The sequence below is a fragment of the Sebastes umbrosus genome, chromosome 3 (assembly GCF_015220745.1).
Source record: "Sebastes umbrosus isolate fSebUmb1 chromosome 3, fSebUmb1.pri, whole genome shotgun sequence".
Taxonomy (NCBI): Eukaryota; Metazoa; Chordata; class Actinopteri; order Perciformes; family Sebastidae; genus Sebastes; species Sebastes umbrosus.
Genome location: NC_051271.1, coordinates 21120583 through 21142143, shown reverse-complemented (window position 1 = coordinate 21142143; position 21561 = coordinate 21120583). Strand labels below are relative to the sequence as shown.

General features: G+C 40.8%; 1 protein-coding gene across 2 annotated transcripts; it reads right to left on the bottom strand.

Annotated features, from left to right (window-relative positions):
• stox2a (storkhead box 2a) lies at nucleotides 1-21195 on the bottom strand. 2 transcript variants are annotated; one of them, XM_037765109.1, is made up of 4 exons: nucleotides 20633-21195; nucleotides 10006-10158; nucleotides 3445-5974; nucleotides 1-850 (listed from the first exon to the last, which is right to left on the bottom strand). In XM_037765109.1, exons 1-4 carry the CDS (start codon nucleotides 20967-20969, stop codon nucleotides 649-651), a joined length of 3222 nt encoding a protein of 1073 aa, XP_037621037.1. In that variant the 5' UTR covers nucleotides 20970-21195; the 3' UTR covers nucleotides 1-648. The 2 variants fall into 2 exon arrangements, with proteins under 2 accessions (XP_037621037.1, XP_037621038.1); XM_037765110.1 differs by lacking the exon at nucleotides 20633-21195 and adding an exon at nucleotides 11715-13617.
• Nucleotides 21196-21561: the final 366 nt, after the last annotated feature.

Below are 21561 nucleotides of genomic sequence, written 5' to 3'. Positions count from 1 at the left end.
TTTGGTCACATAGCATCTTTAATACCACCATTATAATAATTAGGATATCAAAAGTATCGAGTATACATACATCATTTGCATTGCGGTACACAAATCTGAGCTGATTTATGTTTTTATATCTTTCATTCGTTGTTCTCAGGATCAACTTTTATTGTCTCGACATTGTGCTGATACATTGAATCGTCCTGAAGACCTTGACGTTATTTCAGGAAGGAGAACATTTAATTGGACATGTATTGTTAAGTAATATAAAAAGTTTTTTGATATTTCCAAATGTAACTTGAATCCTATAGTCTACTACTTTCCAATACCAATAGTCAAGAATCTTGATATAAGCCAAACTAGAGTCCATGTCACCAAAAATCAAAGTACTTCAGGTAGGTGTCTTCACCTACAGTGGTCTTGATATTCTGTAGTTTTTCTTCTCTTTTTTGCAGTAAAGTTCTTGAAGCTGTGGGAACAGTCTCTTGAAGCCATGCCTGTTTTTGTAACAGTCCCAGTAAATGGATTCTCAGGAGTCTGAAGATGTGTGTGTGTGTGTGTTTATGTGTGTGTGTATTGGTTTGAGGAAAGTGAGGGTCAAAATGGTGAAACACCTCACTTCCTCTCTCCTCCACCACCTTTCATGGTCTCAGTCTGTGCTGCCTGTCAGACGCTGGTGATGGAGGCCAGGCAGTTTGATGACTTCTGGAGTTTCTCAGGCTGTGTGGTGGGGGGTTCTGGGATGGCGCGAAAGCTGAATGGCAGTCCGATACCACTGGTGCCGATGTGGCCGGGGCTCAGCGCCGGATTCTGCCGTCTATTGCTTTCCACTATGCTGGATGTGTTGGATGCAAGGCTTTCACGCGTCCTGCACAGGAGACAACACAGAGTCAAGTGTTTGCATTCAAAATGCACTGAAAAATCTCACAGTGTGTCGCAGAAGTGGTGCTCGGCTAGAAAGAAGAATACCACTAAGATAAACTGAAACTATACTATATAAGAAAAACAGAGATAAATTCTGGTTGATGAAAATAATAAAAATTCTTTCCAGGTTTCCTTCATTAAAAAAAAGAAAAGAAAAATAAGCACAAAAGCTTTTTTGCCATTCATCCTGGAAAATACATTAAAATAATAATAGTACAAAATAGATTAAAGCAACTTTGAGTCGCAAAGTAGAAGCCTTAACCATATTAGGAGTTGATAAATAATGAAATTATATTCATACAATAACTTGTAAATATGTGGCACATGTTTCATGTTATGTCATTTCTAGTTCTACATTATTTTATATATTTAAGCCCAATATTTATGTTAAAAGAATACTTCAGGGTTCAATGTTAACGTTAATTTTTTCACTCAGAAATATACTTGCCCAAAGTCAGTTTTTACTTGCCCCTAGACACAGTTAATTATCTTATTTAATCCTTATTTAAGTAAATTAATCTAGAGTTTCGCCCGCATCCTCTAACGCCACCCAACTAAACTCCTGTTTCCAGGATAATTGAAATGCTCACTTGCGCTTCATCTCATAAACTTTGTCTTTGTCCCACCTCCATTTTTTGGAGAATACCTGATCAGTACTGCACATGTGCAACTCTCAACAGAGATGAGAAGGATGCGAGATGGCTCATTCCTTAGCTACTTCCATTTTCAGCTCCGGAAAAAACAATGTGTTTACTTCCTCTTTACAGTGAGTTGCTAGATTTACTAGCCCGGCATGGCATTATATTTGCCCCGGGCAAGCGGGCAATCCTGCACTATCTCAGGAGCCTACATATGTAGCATTTTTTAATAATATGTATTAAAGGGGCATTCCGTGTAATGTCTTCTGTAGCTCTGAAGGGAGCTTTCTCCCTGATGATGTCATCAGGGTTATTTTCTTTTAACTCGGATTGAGAATTTTTTGACAGAAAGCTTGTTACAGGTAGAATAGCATGTATCTAATGAAAGACGCCTCAGTTGCATTATGGGAAGTGTATCCAGTATATTGTTTTGAGTCAGTCCAACATCATCATGGAAGTGCAATATTAAATTGGTGGTTATCTCTTCTGGCAACTATCCGGTAAATTTTGCTGGTTCACAAGGGATTCATTTCACAAGTGATTAAACTGCAGCCTTGTGTTCATGTTTCACTCAAGGAGCAGAAACAGTTTGCTAGCTAGTACATTTGTTTGTCTGATAAACAGATGTTTGCAGTTGTTTATATAAAACTTTAAACTATTCATCTCAAGTTGATGCATTGTATCCATTAGTCATTTGCTGCTTTAAGCTGTTTTTAAGGTACATAACATGCATTTATAAACAAGTTGCTTATTACTGAATACTGACTGTTTCATCAAAAGTTGAAACAAAAAAAATGTATTTATTAGAATCATGTCGAAGGGTTAGTAAGCCATTTATTTGTTGCCATCGAGATGAAGGAAATACAACAAAGACACTTCCGTGTCCAAGCTGTGTGATTCAAGTTGCTTTAATACTAAATACTAAAGGTATTATTGTCTATTGTTTAGCATGGAACTGGTGGTAACCAAAGAAGTCTGAATCTGTGAATCAAATTAATTTAATTCAACAATTAAGTGTGTGCTTTACATGTGATCAGCTAACCCCAAAGCCAAGTTCATGGTCGAAACATATGAATTGTGAGCATGATGACACTGCAAACCTCTTATAGAAACAAAGATTTGTCCAGTCTTGGGTAGATTTCACTCAGAAATGTTACTAGATTGTTGTTAAAGCAGGAAACTGGTCCTTTTCACTGTTTTACCAACATTTGTCTGATTAAATGGGGAACATTGGAATACGTCACAAACAGCTGCTCCTAAAATAGCAAAACATTATATTCAATATAAACATACACTTAGTTTCCACTTTATTAGCTACACCTGTATAATCAAATGCAATCCAACCTCAATAATAAACATATAATTGAATTTACACATTGACCGAAAACATTATGAGCTTCTTAAAGATGGATGTTATATTGGATTGAATTATATTCTACATGTGTATCTATTAAAGTGGCCACTGAGTGTAGATACAAATTCAAGACCTGAATTTGTTTGTAGATGCACCAACCTCCATACTTCAGTCATGTGATGACAACTGAACAAACTCCGTCTAGTGAGGAAAACTGTGAGATGCAGCTGAATGCTCCAAAATAAAGCTAGCAAGTGGACCTTGAGACTTTTTTTCGTTTTGTCAAAATAAAAAGAGAGCATTCAGAGTTACCACCACCTTTTGTTTAGCTTTTTAAAACAAATTGAGGGACTTTAACTTACATTATATTACATAAAGACCTCCAAATGCTAACATCTGGTTTGACAGTAATCCAGACGCTTGGGGGTATTTTTGGTTGCACTGTGTTCTACTTCAGTTTACCACCCAAACTTTACCAATAATGCTGGTTTAAGACGTTTTAAGAGCAAACAGTTTGATAGTGTCATAGTTTATTTTGGCGCATACCTTGGGGAGTTGAATCCACTGTCCACCGTGACACTGCTGCTGTCCATGCTGTCCAAACGGGCAGAGTGGGCCGACTTCTGGCTGCTGCTGTTCTCCGTCTCCTTGGGGCTGAGTAAGGTCAGGTTGGTCTCCAGTTTCCGCTGCAGATCATGGTCCTTCTCCCGCTCCAGGAGCCACTGCATGGTTCCCTCCCCACCACCACCACTGCCTCCACCGTTACCACCCACTTCCCCGTGGTCTTTGTTGTCCTCTGCAGTCGCCAACTCTTTGTGCGAGTCCTCCTCTGCCTCTTCCTCTTCCTCATCATCTGATACATTATAATAGTCAAAGGAGGCGGAGGGGACTGTTGGCTCTAAGCAGCCCTGTAAAACTGCCGGTGACGCTGAGGAAGTGGCTGAATTGGAAGGCTGCTGGGGCTCAGGATTGTCTAGGGCCTCTGTTGATTTGGCATGTGAGGCTTTCCGCAATGTGCCGGACTTGGTGTAGCTGCTGTCCACGTAGCCTGTGGACAAGGCATTGTGTGGAGGTTTGAACAAAGTGTCCTTGCTGAAGATTTCTTTCCTCTTGATCACCATACTGCCTCCTCCCCCACCGGGATCTACATTGTGTTGGTGTGGCGTCAAACGGGCATTTTGCACCGGCTCCGGCGTCTGGCTTGGCGTCAGTCGCACTGAGCCGTTCTGTCCCTTTGCTGCCGACAAGTCCTCTTTGTACTCCATCGTGTGAGGAGAAGTGAGGTGAGGCGTTTGGCGGTCAGCCGGAGAGCCCTTTCGGAGTCCCCCTGATGAGGTTAATGTGTCATATTCTGATTTTGCCTGAGGCGAAGGGGCAGTTAGGATTGTTTCATTTGACGTATTGCACTGGAAGTACTCATCTGTTGAGGGCTTAGGAGAAAGTCCCATTAGCTCATTGTACGATGGCAAGCTGTCTCTGCTTTTGTTCCTCTCCATCGTACTCCGGATCCTTGACTCGTCCAAACTCCCTTTCCCCAAATCAGGCACATTAAAATCAGAGTGGAACTTAGCAGCAGAGAACATGATCCTTGAGTAGTGGGAGGACTTCTGCGTGGCGCGCAGGGTGCCGTCATCCGTGTAGTAATGACTACGCTCCTCCAGAGTGGGGTCAAAGTCTTCTGGCGCCCCCAGTGACGGGCCCTTGAGGGAGTTGTCCATGGACCGAGAGCGTTCCTTAGCTTGATCTGACCTCTCGTGACGCGACTTCCTGTCCTGATTGTGACTGTGACTTCTTTGCACTCTGGACTGGCACGTCCCGCGCGACGGCTCTGGGAAGGGCATCTCCGTCCGTCTCTTGGCTAGCTCCCCAGACACGTCCCACTCAGGGGTAACAGGGCAGTACGATTCAGTAATGTTGGGGTTGCTATGGACCAGGTAGGTTGCACCTCCACTTCGCCTGCGCTCCAAGGTGTACATGGCCTCCCGAGGCGAGCGAACTAACGAGTGGCTAAAGAAGCGGTAATCCCTTTCCATGAACAAAAGGTCCCAGTTTGAACCCTCAGACGGGTCTCCCCTGGAGGTTCGGGGCTTGCTGTGTGAGCGAGACTTCCCATGTAGGGTCCTCCTGTGGCCCCTCCCCCTCCTGCTCCGTGCACTGTGCTGGGCTGACCCCGCCTTGTTCTTCTGCGTACGCTCCTCCTCCAGCCTCTTCATCACAGCCGTGTGCCTTGCCACATTCTCCACTGTTAGGTCAGGGTTGATTCGGCGGATTATCTCCATCTCCACCTCGCGGGGAATGGCCGTGGTTGGCACTTCCTCGTCACGAAGAGGCCACTCCTCTGGGGGGAACTGGGCTGAGAAGGTGGCCAGCTGCCTCATTTTGTCCTTCTTGAAACTCAGCCTGAAGAGCCTGAGACCGAACCTTTTGGATTGCTTCTCGCCACTTCCACCGCCACCACTTCCTTCTTTCTTTTTGGTCAGAGTGTCACTTTTATAAGGGAAAGAAGTGATGCTTTTACTCTTTTCAGCAGGCTCTTGAGGCGGCGATTGCTGGACAGGAGGGGGAGTGGGAACAGGGGGATAAGGGTATGACGGCGGTTCTCCTCGGTGCTCCTTGGCTGACGTGTTTGGTGGAGGTTCCCCGCCCTTGTGATCCTTGGGGGGCTTACTTTGATGAGAATCTCCCCTGTGCTCCTTTGGTGACTTACTACTGTGAAGTCTGGACGAGTCTTCGCGATAGGAGTTGTATGAGTCATTGTGATTCTTGCGAGGAGGCCTCTCTCTCAGGCAGCCAGGTGTGGATGGTGTTACGTTGCCAGACGGCGGCGAAGTGCATTGCTGAGGTTGCTGCTGCTGCTGCTGTTGATGTTGCTGCTGCGGTGACTGTTGCGGTTGGCGCTCTTGCAGCCGATCATCCAGGTGATACCACTTGTTGTTGGTTCTGATGAGGGAAGGAGTGATAAAGTAGGTCTGGGGGGTGACAATGAAGTAGCCCTCTGGAGTTGGGTAGATCTTCCTCTCTCGCACCAGCATGTTCAGGGTATGTCGCAGAACCTCTGAGCTGGGTGTAGGCACGCCTGCAGGAAACACAGATCAGACAAAGTTGAAGCACAGCTTTACAAATTTCAGTTAAAAAAGATAGAGCTGAAATGATTAATCGATTGGATGTCCATCCATCCATCCATCTGCAACCGCTTATCCCGTTAGGGGTCGCGGGGGGGCTGGAGCCGATCCCAGCCGACATTGGGCGAAGGCAGGGTACACCCTGGACAGGTCGCCAGTCCATCGCAGGGCTGACACATATAGACAGACAACCATTCACGCTCACATTCACACCTACGGGCAATTTAGAGTCCACAATTAACCTAACCTGCATGTCTTTGGACTGTGGGAGGAAACCGGAGTACCCGGAGAAAACCCACGCTAACACGGGGAGAACATGCAAACTCCACACAGAAGGGTCCCAAGCCGGATTCGAACCTGCAACCCTCTAGCTGTGAGGCGCCAGTGCTAACCACTGCACCACCGTGCATCCGATTGGATGTCAACTATTAAATTAATCGCCAACTATTTTGATAATCAATTAATCAGTAATTAAAAAATAAAGGGTAAAAATTCCCTGATTCCAGCTTCTTACATGGGAATATATTCTAGTTTCTTTACTCCTCTATGACAGTAAACTGAATATCTTTGAGTTGTGGACAAAACAAGATATTTTAGGAAGTCATCTTGGGCTTTGGGAAATGGGCTTTCTGATGGACATTTTTCACCATTTTCTGACATTTTATAGACCAAACAAATAATCAAATAATCAAGAAAATAACCGACAGATTAATCGATAATGAAAATAATTGTCAGATGCAGTCTTAATTTTTTTTTAATTTATATTAAAATTGTTCAAATACAGGACATTTTGAACATTTTGTTGTTGAAGAAAAAAAACTGAGATTTCTTTGTCTTGCACAATGTGAGAATTTTTTGGGGATAAAATGACAACATAAAACTAGCTTGAGGGCTATTTTATTATGAATACAATGTGGAACTTGATGTTTCAGTCACTCACAATGCATGTTTTAACATCTATTAAAATGTAAATCAGACATATATAATCACGCCAGAGGCATATTAAATATGAGAAAAATAGTAGTGAAAGATGGAACTGGGTGAGGATGATGCAAGGTATTTCGTAATTTTTTTCAGCGCATGGAAAAAAAACAAAACTAATTATTGACATTATTTGAAGAGCCAACTAAACTGAAGTACTATTTAAACTTTTTCCCTTAAATTTCTCATCACCTTTTTTTAAATAAAAAAAAATGCATATTCTGCATCTTCGTATTCCATCATTTCATTCACGCTTTATATAATGCTCATGTGGAGTGAATTTTTCAAACGAAAGTTGCCATGTTTTTCATGAATGCACCATCACATCATGTAGAAAAAAAACAAGGCACGTAGAAAATGTAAATAACTCAATCAAATTGAACAGCTTAATGCTTCATCCACACACTTGAATCTTGCTTGACAGCACATGAATGAATGAACATGATTTTTTACAGACAGACTCACTGAGGGGTACATCAGAGTTTTAACAGCTATTTATTTGAATAATAATATAATAATAATTTTTTATCATTTTTAAAATTAATAATAGAATTTGTAAAAAATTAAATAAGAATAAAAATGACGCAATTCATATATTTTTTTAAATCCTCCAAATCATCCTAAAATGATAAAAACAAATGATGGCAGGTCTTTCCTGCTCCTCTTTAAAAAGTTTTAGGTGAGTTTTCACATCAAATAGGCTTTTTTTTTTTTTTTTTGTTGACTAACCCAACTTTTCTTAAATTGACAACTACCACAGCTCCCATAAATCCTTGTATATTTTAAGGAATGTCCATGACTTGTATATACTATAATACTGATACCATGACATGAATCTGTATGTAAAAACAATTGGTACTTAATAAATTAAACACTGCATTCCCAGGTGACTCCTGAGGATATTTAATCACCTCAAAAGCTTATTTAAATTACTAAATCAACATTACCAGTAGTCCATTTTAAACAACATCATTCATAACCTTTGTCTAGCATGGTCTTGTGTTGCCTGACATTACATCACCTTGTGTTTTTTTTAAACAGAAATGATGCAACCTATAAGTTCGACTCCTTTTCACTGTGGTATCATATAGAAGTAAAGATGAATTTGAGGGACATGCTTCCCATTACATTTGACTGACAACTTGGTTAAACCTGTACTTTTAAATGTTGTGTTTGAATACATTTTAGGCTTTTCTCAAATCCTGGATTTAATTGTTTTAATCATTTTAGTAAAGAAAAAAAATAACTATACTGTTAAAACATTACACATATTCAACCTGTTAAAATAAACAACATTGTAAACATTTTTTGGAACGACGTGACAATTTGGAGACGGTAAAAACAGATTATAGTTTTTTTTTAGCCACCTAAAAGAAAGGCCCACCTAAAAAATCAATATCAGTTTAAGTGCACACTATATTTAAAATATTTTCCAACTGGAAACTGAACTGAAAGTGAAACTTATCTATACTGTATTTGTCAACGGAGTCCGGTAGCTTTGAAGAGAGCATAGATAAGTTTCACTTTCAGTTCAGCTCCCCGTCGGAAAGTGCCGTCTGACAGCAAGATAAAGCGGTGAAAATATTCTAAATATAGCGTACACTTAAAATTATATTGATTTTTGATTTTCTTTAGGTGGGCCTGTCGTTTAGGTGGCTAAAATAAGTTTTGCTGCCTGTTCCGTCCACAGCAGTACATTGCTTTGTTCCCGCCTGCCTCTCTAAACTGAGGGCGCGCCAGCTGCCATCTACTGTAGGTAATACACAAGTGTAACAATGAATATTGGTCTGATTGTTTTTAAAGTATATAAACTAGTTGAGGTTTTTCAAATCACTTTAACAGAATGTGTTCATAGACAGTGTCATCACTTGTCACTTGTGAAGAAAACCCAAAACAATATACTGTATACAAGTAAACAAAATAGGAGAGGAGGATGGGACGGGGAGCTGAAGTGTTTTTGTACTTTTTAGGCCTGTTTCACCTAAAAGAGTGATTGTGTATTTAATATGAAAGATAATAATAACTTTGTCTATAACATGTCAGAAAATAATGAAAAAAGTAGGGATGTCACAATACCAGAAATTTAGTAGTTTATACCAATAGCAGTGAAATTCCACGATTCTCAATTTTCAATTTAATACCACAGTAAAAACAACAATAAATCTCATGTATGTCAACATCCACTCTTTATTACCGTTTGCATAATAGTTTTTGCATATTTATTATTAATAACTGATGATCCGCCTCAAGTTTCTCGCCAAAAACTGAATCTGACAAGATTACATTTGAACACATCATGATAACGTCATAATTTACCTTCGCCCAATATTCATATTTACTGAACGCATCATAATGTTACTCAGTGCAACCTCCGTACGTTAGCTGTTAGCTGAGTACCTTCACGTTTCGTATCACGTATCGGTTCTCGTGACATCCCTAGAAAAAGTCCACCAAATTTTTCACCGTGATCTTCAAATGTCTTGTTTTGCCCAAACAGAAGTTCAATTTCCAAACGTATTCTGCTTAATATCATATATAACAGAGAAAAGCAGCAAATCCTCACATCAGAGAAGCTGCTTGAAAAATGACCATTAAAATAATAAATCGATTATCAAAATAGTTGCCGATTAATGTTCAGACAATTGACTAATCGCTTAATTGACTAATAGTTTCAGATATATCCCTGTTGAAACATTATGATATTGCTTGCAAGATTTTACAGGATGAAATATCACCGAAATGGGTCCCTGAGGTGAGATCAGTAGATGTTTAAAGCCTACATAGATCACTACTTTGCTCTTTGAACCTGGCTTTTATGTTAGACACATGTAAAATGAAACTGATTAAAATAAGCAACACCTCAGAAGACAATAAACCAGATGTGACATATGCACGGATGCATTTTTACCTTTCAAACAACATATGCCACATAATGTATTCAAAAATCAGTTTCTGCATGCTTTAGTGCAGTCCCATTTTTAAGAAGGAGGTCATAGGAGCGTACCTGGGAAGCTGGCAGTGAGGTGCTCCACCAGAGCCTCCTGGTTGACAGACTTGTGGGCAGAGTTCATAGCAGAGATGGCCAGGCACAAGATCTCCCCCAGCGGGATGAACTGTGACTGGCTGATAGGTGACATACTGATCGGAGACACGTCACCTGCAGGAGGAGGAGGAGGAGGCACAACTGTTAGATCATGAATGAACAGCAGGCGCAGCGTGTGAAGCTATGATGTAATGGTCAAACAGCAGCAGTTTGCATGCTGCCTCTCACAGCTCCACCCCTCCTCTCCGTGCTTCCTTTAGCCTCTCGTTCCTCCTGTTTCTCGTAGGTTAGCAAAGCGAGGCAGCCGCTGCAGCAAACAGTAGTGCGAGATTCACCTGAGTCTTTGCAAATTATTCAATTCACATCATCTCACAAAAACAGAAAAAGGAAGCGCACACAATCAAACCCAACATATTTGAAAATTGATCAAAATATAAGTTGACTTAAGCGCCACATCGAGAGCTTACACACAGAAATTCTCTGTTGCCTTTGTTGAATTAAGCTGGCTTTGCTGTCAGCAATAGTGAGTAGTGAGATCATCCTACAACCAGACGGCCTCGCTTCAAGCCCCTCTGAGAGCAAACATCTGCCCAGCTGAAAGGTTGTAAAGCAACACACTGAATCCATCGCTGCAGCATCTGTGCCGTAGCTGACCCCGTCCTCTGACCTAAATCTGGTGATCGATGGAGAATCACGCGATAGACTGTGTAGAAAATACTCTCCATCTTTGATATCCTAACCTAACATTACGTCTCCTGATGTCCAAACGGATAAACAACAGAATTAATGTTGCCTCATTGATTACTGTTTTAATGTTATCATTTTACTATCCACACTTCTTTTACCTGAGCTGAAGTCTGTGCAAGGCCCTGTGTCCTCGCCACACTGAGCTGAATGGTCAGTTAAGCAACACGATGACGTTATCTCTGCTTAGTATCACAGCCCCTTAAGCTTTATGTGGCTTTACTCATATTTTTTTCTTTAGTAAACATGAGAAAAGCTGGATTTGCCAGTGAATTGCTCAAAAATATCTCCCTGTCCTGTGCTTTTTATAGTATAGTATAGTATGGGAATGAGGTTGTAGTATTTATGTTTCATATCTTATAATGAAGCAAGAAAGACAGCTCAAAGATATGCAAATATTTATAATCAAAGGGACAGAAAGGATCTGATTTTCTTGGTAAGTACATTAGTTTGTGATGAGATGTATTCTCAAACTAAATATAAATCTGTCACAAAATTTGTCGCAAAGGTGATGCAACTGATGTATCGTACATTGACTGAAGTTTGGGGTTTATAAAATGTTATACATGATGTAAAAAAAAATCATTTTTTAAAATACAGGTCAGTAAATATGAAGGAGATGGGAAAATGTGTCAGGAAGTAAAAAGGTTACAGAGATTTGGACCCACAGAAATACCGTTTTGAATTTCAAAATGAGCCAAAAGAGTCCAAAGATTTAGATTGAATAATTCAAAAATATATTTCTCCTTCTCTATTTTACATCATTTGATACTATATATATATATTGAAGTCATCATTTCCTACTTGATAACACGGACATTTTGTCCACTTTGAACTCTGCCCTTTGCCCTCAAATCAAACGGTGTCGTTGCTCTGCGTAGAAAGAGGGTGGAGCTTCTGTTTGGTGGGAGTGTCAAAAGACTCACCTGGCGCACGATAACTTGGCGGGGACGGAGAGAAATGAGGAGCAGGAGGGGGAGGAAGATGCTGCTTCTGCACACGGATGTCTTTCTCACTACGGGAGAGATTGTGCTCCAGCGGGCGTTCGGTAAGCTCCGGGCTGGGCCAGGCCCGCCGCAGATTGCTGCTGCGGTTCTTCTTCATCGTGACCCCTTTACCAGGTGGCCTTCACCCCCGGGGGCTTCTGGGATAAGGTGGAGTGGGGGTGGTGGAAGGGGGGAGGAAGGAGGGAGGTGGGGAAGGGGGGGGGGTGTGCAGGGGGAGGTCGACCAACCTCAGGCTCAGTGCCTCCCCCGCATCAGTAAGAACGTCCCGCTAGAGCGATCACACACCAGACATGGCAGGAACCAGTGTGCACCTTCACACACATACACACGTCTCATTTACATCCACGAGCAAGCTACAAACGACCGTGTTCGCACTGTGGGTGGTTGTCATCGGCTGCTGGGCTCTCCCAGGCTGATCTGGAGCGATGGCAGCGGCGGCGGAGGTGCAGGTGATTGCGCGAGGCATCACCCTTTCATCGGCATCAGTCCCAGCCACCATTTGTAGCATCCCCATTTGCATGCGTAGGGAGGCACATTACGTAGCCGCTCTGATGTGGGAGGAGGGAGCAGGAGAGAGGTGGGGGGGCAGGGGTAGAGATGAGGGAAATGGGGCATTGGAAGCAAGGAGGACGGCGAGGAGAGATTTCAGTGGAGGTTTTTGGGATCCGCTTGTTCCTTTTCAGTAGAAGGTAAAGGGGGAAGGAAGGGAGGGGACGGATGGATGGTCAAATATTCAAAGCTTAAGAGGCCCAGTCTTCGACAATAGCTCAATTCACCACAGGAGTGCTCGGCCGATCCCCGCAAAACAAAAGAGCCCACTTAAAAAAAAAACAGAAATAAAAGCTCCATTCACCCTAATGGGCAGTGAAACCTCAATAGTATGCCAAGCACCGGAGACGCCACGTTCACCTCCATCTTTATCCGATCAAGCACAAGACCCCATCGTCCTTTCGACAACAGCACACCAGGAGAGGGTGGGGAGAAAAAAATGGAGAGCATAGAAATAAATAAATAAATTTCAAGAATAGATATCCACCGTTTCCCGCAATCCAACGCAAGAAGCTCCCGAGCCCATCGCCGTAGCATCCATTCATTAACAGGGGGGGATGCAAACTCCAGTCAACGGCAAATCTCTTTCAACGCTAATGCTGCAGCTGCTCCCAGCACCTCCAGGAAGGGTGTGTGAGTATGTGTGTGTGTACGTGTATGTGTGTGTGAGAGAAAGTGTGTATGCGCGCATCCGCCTGCTGCGCGCGATTCTGCGTGAGCATGCATGCGTCTGTGTCTGGGTGATTGAGGCTGAGGGGAGGGGAGGAGAGGATGCAAGAGAGAGAGAGAGAGAGAGAGATTGAGGACATGCATAAGGCAGAGAGGAGAGCAACTATCAACAGCTCCAAACACACACAAGAAAAAATAAAACATATTCAGCTCTCAGATGATGTCCGGGGAATAGCTCAGGCTCTGAATCTTTGGCTGAATTTCCATCCTTCCCCTCTTGTTCCCTCTGCTCTTGAAGGATGAGGGGCCCCTTGAACCACCATCCTTCCTTCGTTTTGTGTCTCACCTGACAGGGCCACAACCGAAGGGAGTCATTTTAAAAGGTGCTGATTTGTGTCTTTCTCATTAGTGCTTTCCACCGGTTGATTCAGTAACTAATACCATGTGGAGCTGTCAGGGAAAAAGGACCAAAGCATCACCTTAATCACGTCCAGAGTGGCAGCTCCTGCTAGCTGCAGACTCCTGCTGACTCACATGTGTGGAGTGTGAATGGACGGTTGGAGGGACAGAATAAGGAGCAAAGTGAGAGGGCAGGACGGGCCACGGGTGGAGGAGGAGGAGGAAGGTGGGGGGGCGACGGTGTCACAACCAATCTGCTCCAGTTCACTGATACCAAAGAGAAAGAGGAGAGGAAGGGAAGGAGGGGTGAGGAGGAGGAGGAGGAGGGAGAGCGACACCACGCCAGCCATTTTATTTCTCAGTAGTGCTGCAACAGCCTTTGTTGCCATGACGACGCAAGCCGATGATCTCATAGCTGTTACCTTTGAGTGCTGTTCCCTTAAAGAGCCAGTTACTCAAGATAGAAGCAGACAGACACCACATAGACGAACTGTCTGTTATATGGACAGAAAATACACCATCGCATCGCTGCTGAAACACTGAGGTCCTTCAACACTTATCTTACAACAACTATAAGACACAGTTACACTAACTGGGAGAAAGGTGACTCCTGATAGTGGCAAGAAAGTTTCTGAAAAATACAGGTATCCACAGTAGGGCCGCACGATTTTGAAAAAATATCTAATTGCAATTATTTTGACTAATATTGCAATTGCGATATGATTTGTAATATTAGAGGAAATTATAATTTTTACATCGTTATTCTAATTTTTATAGAAAAACTAGGGCTGTCTATCGATTAAAATGTTTAATTGCGATTATTACATGATTGTCCATAGTTAATCATGATTAATCGCAAACTAATCGCACATTTATTATATGTTCAAAATGTATCTTAAAGGGAGATTTGTCAAGTATTTAATACTCTTATCAACATGGGAACGGGCGAATATGCTTGCTTTATGCAAATGTAGGAATATATTTATTATTGGACATCAATTAACAACACAAAACAATGACAAATATTGTTCAGAAACCCTCACAGGTACTGCATTTAGCATAACAAATATGCTCAAATCATAACATGGCAAACTGCAGCCCAACAGGCAACAACAGCTGTCAGTGTGTCAGTGTGCTGACTTGACTATGACTTGCCCCAAACTGCATGTGATTATCATAAAGTGGGCATGTCTGTAAAGGGGAGACTCATGGGTACCCATAGAACTCATTTTCATTCACATATCTTGAGGTCAGAGGTCAAGGGACCCCTTTGAAAATGTCCATCACAGTTTTTCCTCGCCAAAATTGTGCGTAAATTTGGATTGTTATTTAGCCTCCTTGGCGACAAGCTAGTTTGCCATGTTGGTACCAAAAGATGGTTTCCTTAGGTTTTCTAGTTATGATACCAGTATCTTCACTCTAGCTTTAAAACTGAGCCCGCTACAACCTATAAATCGCAAGTTGTGTTAATGCATGGCTGCGTATGTATCTTCCACCGCTCCTGACGGTGTATTAAATGAATAAAGTGTAAAATTGCCAATATGTCTTGTTTGTTCCTTGTTACTGATAGAGAGTTAAATCATCCAATCCACCAAACAACTCAGAACAAGAGTCAATTCAAACAGGAGAATACACTGTTTACCATTGGCAGAGCATTTTGGCAAATTTTTCTTGGGCGCTACCAACATAATCAGCTGTGCTGCTCATCCCACAAATGCATGATCCTTACAAGTTGGACATCATCGTGAAGGTAAATAAACAGGCTTTCCAACGATGTAAAATACAATGACCATTAGTACTAATTAGCACTTAACACAATGTACAGCTATTTAGAGTTGGTTAGTTTTGCAGGTATATGGTCAAAACCAAAGTATTAGATGAATTATAACTTTGAGCCAATGATGGTGTTAAATGAAAAGTCAGTGGATCACCATTCAGACAGACCAACATCTGTAGAGCCATCACTAGCGTGGCTAAACATTTTTGAAGAGTAACATTGTGTTGAACTCTCATAAAATGTTGTTACAGTTGTTTATATCATGAAATAAATTATCTCCACATATTTATTACACCTAGGTGACGTTTAATAACTGCTCTTTATCAGACTATAGCTGCGCATCAAATATCTTTTAGGTGAAGTACATCAGCTCAGAGTAAGACAACAATCTAATGCAGACTGAAAATGTCTAAAGGCTCGTGTTAACAATAAATTACCAATAAAATGTAATGAAATGAACCCAACATGCAAGATAAATCCCTCACAGATGTTGCATTGTGTTCACATTAACATATCAATAGTGGGATAGTACCATCCTGCTGTTTAAGACCGTAGTTCTGAGCTGTGAAAGGATTTGTGGCCTGTTACAACTTCATCCAACTTCCTTGCTAAACAGGATCATTTTCGCCGGTGGTCTGCCCTCCAGTGGAATATTTATGACAACACATGTCTTTTCACAATAAGCTCTCTAGGCCAGACACCGAATAAAGACACAAAAGACGTTTTTTGCCACAACAGCCTACATAACACGTCTGACATTAAGATATACGGCAACAAATCTCTTTGCTGCGTTAAACATTTCCCCCAATTCTCTACTGGGAGCCTCCCTTTCCTTCCAGTGGAGACCTCGGCTACAGCAGGGAATGCAGTGCCATAGTGTTTTCCTGAACAAATGCTCCACTTTTCCTTCCTCCAGAGCACACACTCCTCCCAGTCCATTGTTTATATCCTGCCAACGGATACAAAGTCCCTCAGTTAATCAGATTGAATTGTCAAAAATTAAAAAAACACTTGGTTTCCACACAACTTTTGTCTAAATGTTGTAATCCAGCTCAGCCTTGATCAAACACTCCCAGGCAATTTGGGGGATAATCTGCATTGTGTAAACACGTAGCAGTCATATGAGTAAATGTATCTCTGTATATCTTTACAAATCAGACATCAAAATGCATTTCCCTACAGCTACATGACTTCAGCCATCTAAGACTTAAAGAAAATTCAAATAATCTAGATTTTATTTATCCATTTTTTAAGTAATTGAGATTTTAATGCCTTCTTGTTTCCCTGCAACCTGTTTGAGTTTTTTCCTGTAGTCTTCTGTGCAACTTATGTCCATAAAAAACACTTTTTCAGATGTATCATTTTGCAAGTATACATAATGCTAAATGCTGACCTTCTACACACACAGTTAATGAACAGCCTTATTTGTCTAAACTTTGTTTAAACTTGTCTCGCCAACTCAAATCTTGACACTACAGCTGAGAAAATGAGTCACAGAAACTTGCAGCTCACACTAGAAAATCTACACTGCAGTGGTTTTCATCTGCATACTATATTATTATTACTTTAGGATTTCAATAAGAATAGCACCTCAAAAAGGTTTTGCATGCTCGAGCTGTTTCAGGTGATCTCAAACACAGTTAAAATTTAACTCCTGGTTGAATTCACATGAGCTTGCTATCAAACTAAAGATTGATTGTGCTGCACAATAATGTGGTGGCCACATCCCCTTGCACTGTTTCATGCATTGCAATGACACAACAAAATTACTTTTCGGATCCCGCTCTGAGTTCATTTCTATTCTATCGTAGATTATAGGTTTACTAGTGGTGAAAAATATATCTCATCTGCATGTGGACCAACGGCATATAAATTCTGTTGGTTTTGGCATTATAGAGTCTGGTGAGTTATTAGCTATAAGACAAACATTCCACAGCTTATCAGTGTTTGCTTCAGTCAGTGAAGCTACGTCACTTCCTCTGACAGACAGATACAGAAAAAAGCAGCGACACAAAATCCAAATCTATCTAAAATTTACCTTTGGACTATATAACCGGCCTTATTGAAGCTTTTCAATTCAATACAATCAATGTCTAGCAGCTCAATATAGAAATCTGATTACAGGAAGTTGCTACGCAGAGGTTGTAAGCCACCCAGATCCAGATGTTTCTCATCTTGTGATCAAGTTTGAGTTTATTAGCATCCAGACTCCCTGTTAACAACTGAATAGAAGCAGAATTTACAATATTAAAAAAAAATAGAAATATATCTATATTGTACATAATAAAAAAATGAAAAACAACAACAACAACAACAGAATTTAGTTATGGCCTAAACAGTAGCTATACTTGTTAAATATGAACTTGATGTTTTTTCAGAAGGTTCCTGCTTTACTTCATTAAAGTTTATCAATTTGATCTGATACCATGAAACCAAAACAATAACCTTTAAGACACTAAAACGCTCTCTAGACCTAAAGGGAACTGCAGATTTGGGAGATTTTTGTCTTTGGATTCGTCATTGCAAGCAACACCTTTCACATTACACAACTCATTTGACCCGTTGTTAAAATAAAATTATTGATTAGTGCACCTTTAAATATATTGCATTTGCTGTGTAAGATGGCACCACTGCTCTTTTCTCCAGAAATCTCATGTCGTATTTCCTTAAAGTATATTACTATTTTCTTCACCTATAGAACACAGCTGCAAACTTTACTTTTTTCCCTCAAATTGCAGAACAAATGCGTCATGTAAAATGTAATATTAGACATGCTTTTACAAAAGTTCAAGGAATCCGGCGTCCGCTTTATACAATTATCAATATATACCAAACTGACAAGTATTTTCTAACTTTTTCCCTGTTTTCTTTGCTTCAGTTTGATGCTGCTCACCGATGGAACTGACGATCTAAACTGAGGCTCTATTGGGTAATAGACATAAATAAGGTAATCTATGACAGGCTCAGCACGCCTCTATCTCATTTGGCACACACACACACACACACACACACACACACACACACACACACACACACACGCACACACACTGAGATAAAGAAGCTTTTGAGGGCAGTATGATGAGTGCAGCGGTTAGAATCTCTGACAATAAAGTCGTCCAAACCTGTCCTAACACATACATGAGTTATTACCTTGTCAGAAGAAGATGAGTATGAGTGTGGGAATGTTGAACTGGTCCTAAGTCCTGATTCCTCTTTCTGAAAGAGTGAACCCACCTGATAAGAAGCAGTAGAGTTTATAAGGTGAGATGCTGCCTAAACTCCTCTACTAAACTACCTACGACTGGTTTCATGTCCCGACTCACAGAGGGAGTAGACAATATTATATAAAAACCTCAGACGAAAGTATTTTCACTCACAAATATAAAAAAGGAGATGCATATTAGCATTTGCCAGCTATTAAAGATGTGTGGAAATCAGCATGAAACAACCAGCAGAGCTCTGAGGAGCCACAAACTGCAGAAAAGTATTTGGATTATCAAAGGTAACAGTCTCATAAACAAACACAGAGAAACTGCATGGACAAAGAGACACAGAGGTCACAAGCTGAAACTGACAAGATGTTTTAGGTCTCTTGGGGAACGTCTAAAGTCTCGAGTCCATCAAGTCCACCTCTCAAGTCTTGTCAAACACCCTGTAAATCACCCTGATGAAGACCCTGATGAAGACCCTGATGAAGACCCTGATGAAGACCCTGTGCCGTAACAGGTCGGTGAAATAAAGAAGAATCTTTCAATTAGTCAGTTAGAGTTGCAGAGCTGTTTTTTTTTCATATTTGGTTCTTTGTTACTTTTAGGGCTGCATGTGTATTGGCAGGAATCTAACGATACAATAAGTATCCCGATACAGGGGTTACAATACAATTTATTGCGATACTGTAAGCCAGGCGAAATATTGTGATTTTTTAAAATCTAATTTATGTATAAAATCTTTTTATGCAATCAGAACAGTGGGATCTGCATTTGCATTTATCACAGTCCCTGTAACATCCAACATCATAGCACTACTTTGAGAGGGTGCATATCTTTACAAATTAAATAAAGTATTGACTGAGTTAATCATTGCATGTAAACTATTAATTAAAAATCAATAGTGTTTTTTGAGAATCATTACAGTATCACAAATCATAATATTGCAATATTCAATATTTTCGATATTTTCTTACACCCCTAGTTACTTGAGCACCTAGTTTGCAGTTGACGTAAAGACAGTGCACTCATTGTTCCGGGATTTTATGGTGTAAAAACCTGACACTTGGATGTTTTTGCTATCAAGTCTCAAGTTAGCTCAAGTCTTTACGGTGTCAAGTCTCAAGTACAGTTAACTGAAGTCTGCAAGCAGTCAAGTCCAAGTCCTCATTTTTGTGACTTAACTCTGACTCAAGTCCACGTCTCAAGTCTACAGCTCTGGACAGACACATACAGTGTAAGGGGAAATACTGCTAAGTGGTACGAGTTAATATCGCCCACCGCAGTTCAAAGTTTAAATAACTTTATTTGTGTCATCTAGTTGACTCATTCTGACTGACTTTTGTGGTTGGAGGCCAAGATTTGTCAGATTAATTACATGTTATTGCCTCTATACACACTATACTTATTGTTAGTACTCTTAACTCTCTAAACACTTGCCTTTACTACTAATGTGTGCAACTTATCTAAAAGATTTTTTTTTTTTTTACTGGTGGATGAGTCTGCTTTGATGGGCATGTTTTTGTGGCCAAAAAACCTAGTTTCCAAAGCACATGAATGACAGCAACTTCAGTGCTGTCTCTGAAAACCTTCCCCTTTAAATCAAAACACATCCATGTAGAATGAAATGAAGTGGAAAGCAACCACTCTTGTGTAAAGGACTTCCTATGCAACTTTTAACTTCAGCTGAGTGCAATAGCATGATTATACATGTATCTTAAAGGTCCCATATTGTAAAAAGTAAGATTTCCATGTCTTATATATTATAAAGCAGGTTTAAGTGCTTTATAAATATTGTGAAAGTATCGAAGCGCTCAATATACAGAGAAATACACACAGCCCGTATTCAGAAATTGTGCGTTTGAAACAAGCTGTTAGGATTTCTGTCCATTTGTGATGTCGCAAATATACAATATTTGGACCATTAACACGGTTTTAAACGTAAACATTCTAAATGTGTCCCAGTTTATATCCTGGTTGCAGTGTATGTGATTGACATCAGCTGACAGGAAGTACACATGGACCCAAGCTGTTGCCAGGCAACGAAATTCCATTGAAATGCACTAAAACGGAGCGTTTCAGACAGGAGGGTAAATACAGGCATATTCAAGCAGACAGTATGAGGAAAATAAAGTTGTTTTTTTAACATTACAGCATGTAAACATGTTCTAGTAGAAACACAAAATACAAGTATGAACCTGAAAATTAGCATGATATGGGACCTTTAACATACCCACCTATGCACTTGATGTGAAAGCCCTGTGGTGGTTTGAGGGTCCGTCTGGTCCATCCGTTCCTGAGCACCTGAAGATGAACTTCTTGTCCCTGAAGCAGCAGCACATGCTCATCTATCCAGCCCAGGAAGAAGATCTCAGACAGAGCCAGTGTCAGCTCCTTGTTCCAGAAATGCTGCATGTTTACAGCTTTGAAACTGGCGAACACTTCGTAGCCGGTGTGATGCTGTAACTTTATGGTGGTGGGTGATGATGATGGGGAGTCCTCTTCATCTTCTCTGCAGACTTGAGACAGCACCAGAGCCAGAGAGAGCGGAGCGACGTCAAGGGACTTCTCCATTGTCTTTAATCAAAGTTAACTGTGACAATCACAGAAAACTACTGTTTTTAGACCACGCATGTCGTTTCTATCCAAAAACTGCCGGATAATCTTAACTTGATCAAACATATTAAAGAAATCCAGATGATCCAGAGTCTGCAGCACAAAGTTCAACACAGGTGCTCCATGTAAAAGCAGGGAAATAAGCAACCTGACACTGCGTCCTGCTGCAGCCAACTAACCCCTACAGTCAGAGTATTAGATACTGTAGGCCTATTAACAGCCACAAAAGAGGCGAGGACTTGTGCTGCGTTCAAGGGCCGCTAGTAAACTCCTAAATTACACTTTGCAAGACAATCAATGTCAGTTTTTTTTTTGTTAGAAATTGTTGTTTACCAATCTTAAGCTGATATAGTCATTTTTAATGTATAACTGAAACACCAAAAGAAGTCTAGCAAAGTTTTGTCTCAACAACATACTAATATGGCATAAAAAAAAGTGGCCAGAAAAAGAAACACCTGCAGGATTCAATTCATTTCATTTCAAAAATGTATTTAGAACATGTAGAATAAAAAAAAAAAAAAAAAAAAAAGATCATACCAACAAGTGGACA

Excerpts from the sequence above, each read along its gene's own strand:
- stox2a (XM_037765109.1), bottom strand. The coding sequence starts at position 20,969 with ATGGAGAAGTCCCTTGACGTCGCTCCGCTCTCTCTGGCTCTGGTGCTG. Across the intron at positions 5,975-10,005 it reads CCTCACTGCCAGCTTCCCAG|GCGTGCCTACACCCAGCTCA; the intron begins GTACGCTCCTAT and ends TGTTTCCTGCAG. Across the intron at positions 851-3,444 it reads AGTGGATTCAACTCCCCAAG|GACGCGTGAAAGCCTTGCAT; the intron begins GTATGCGCCAAA and ends TCTCCTGTGCAG.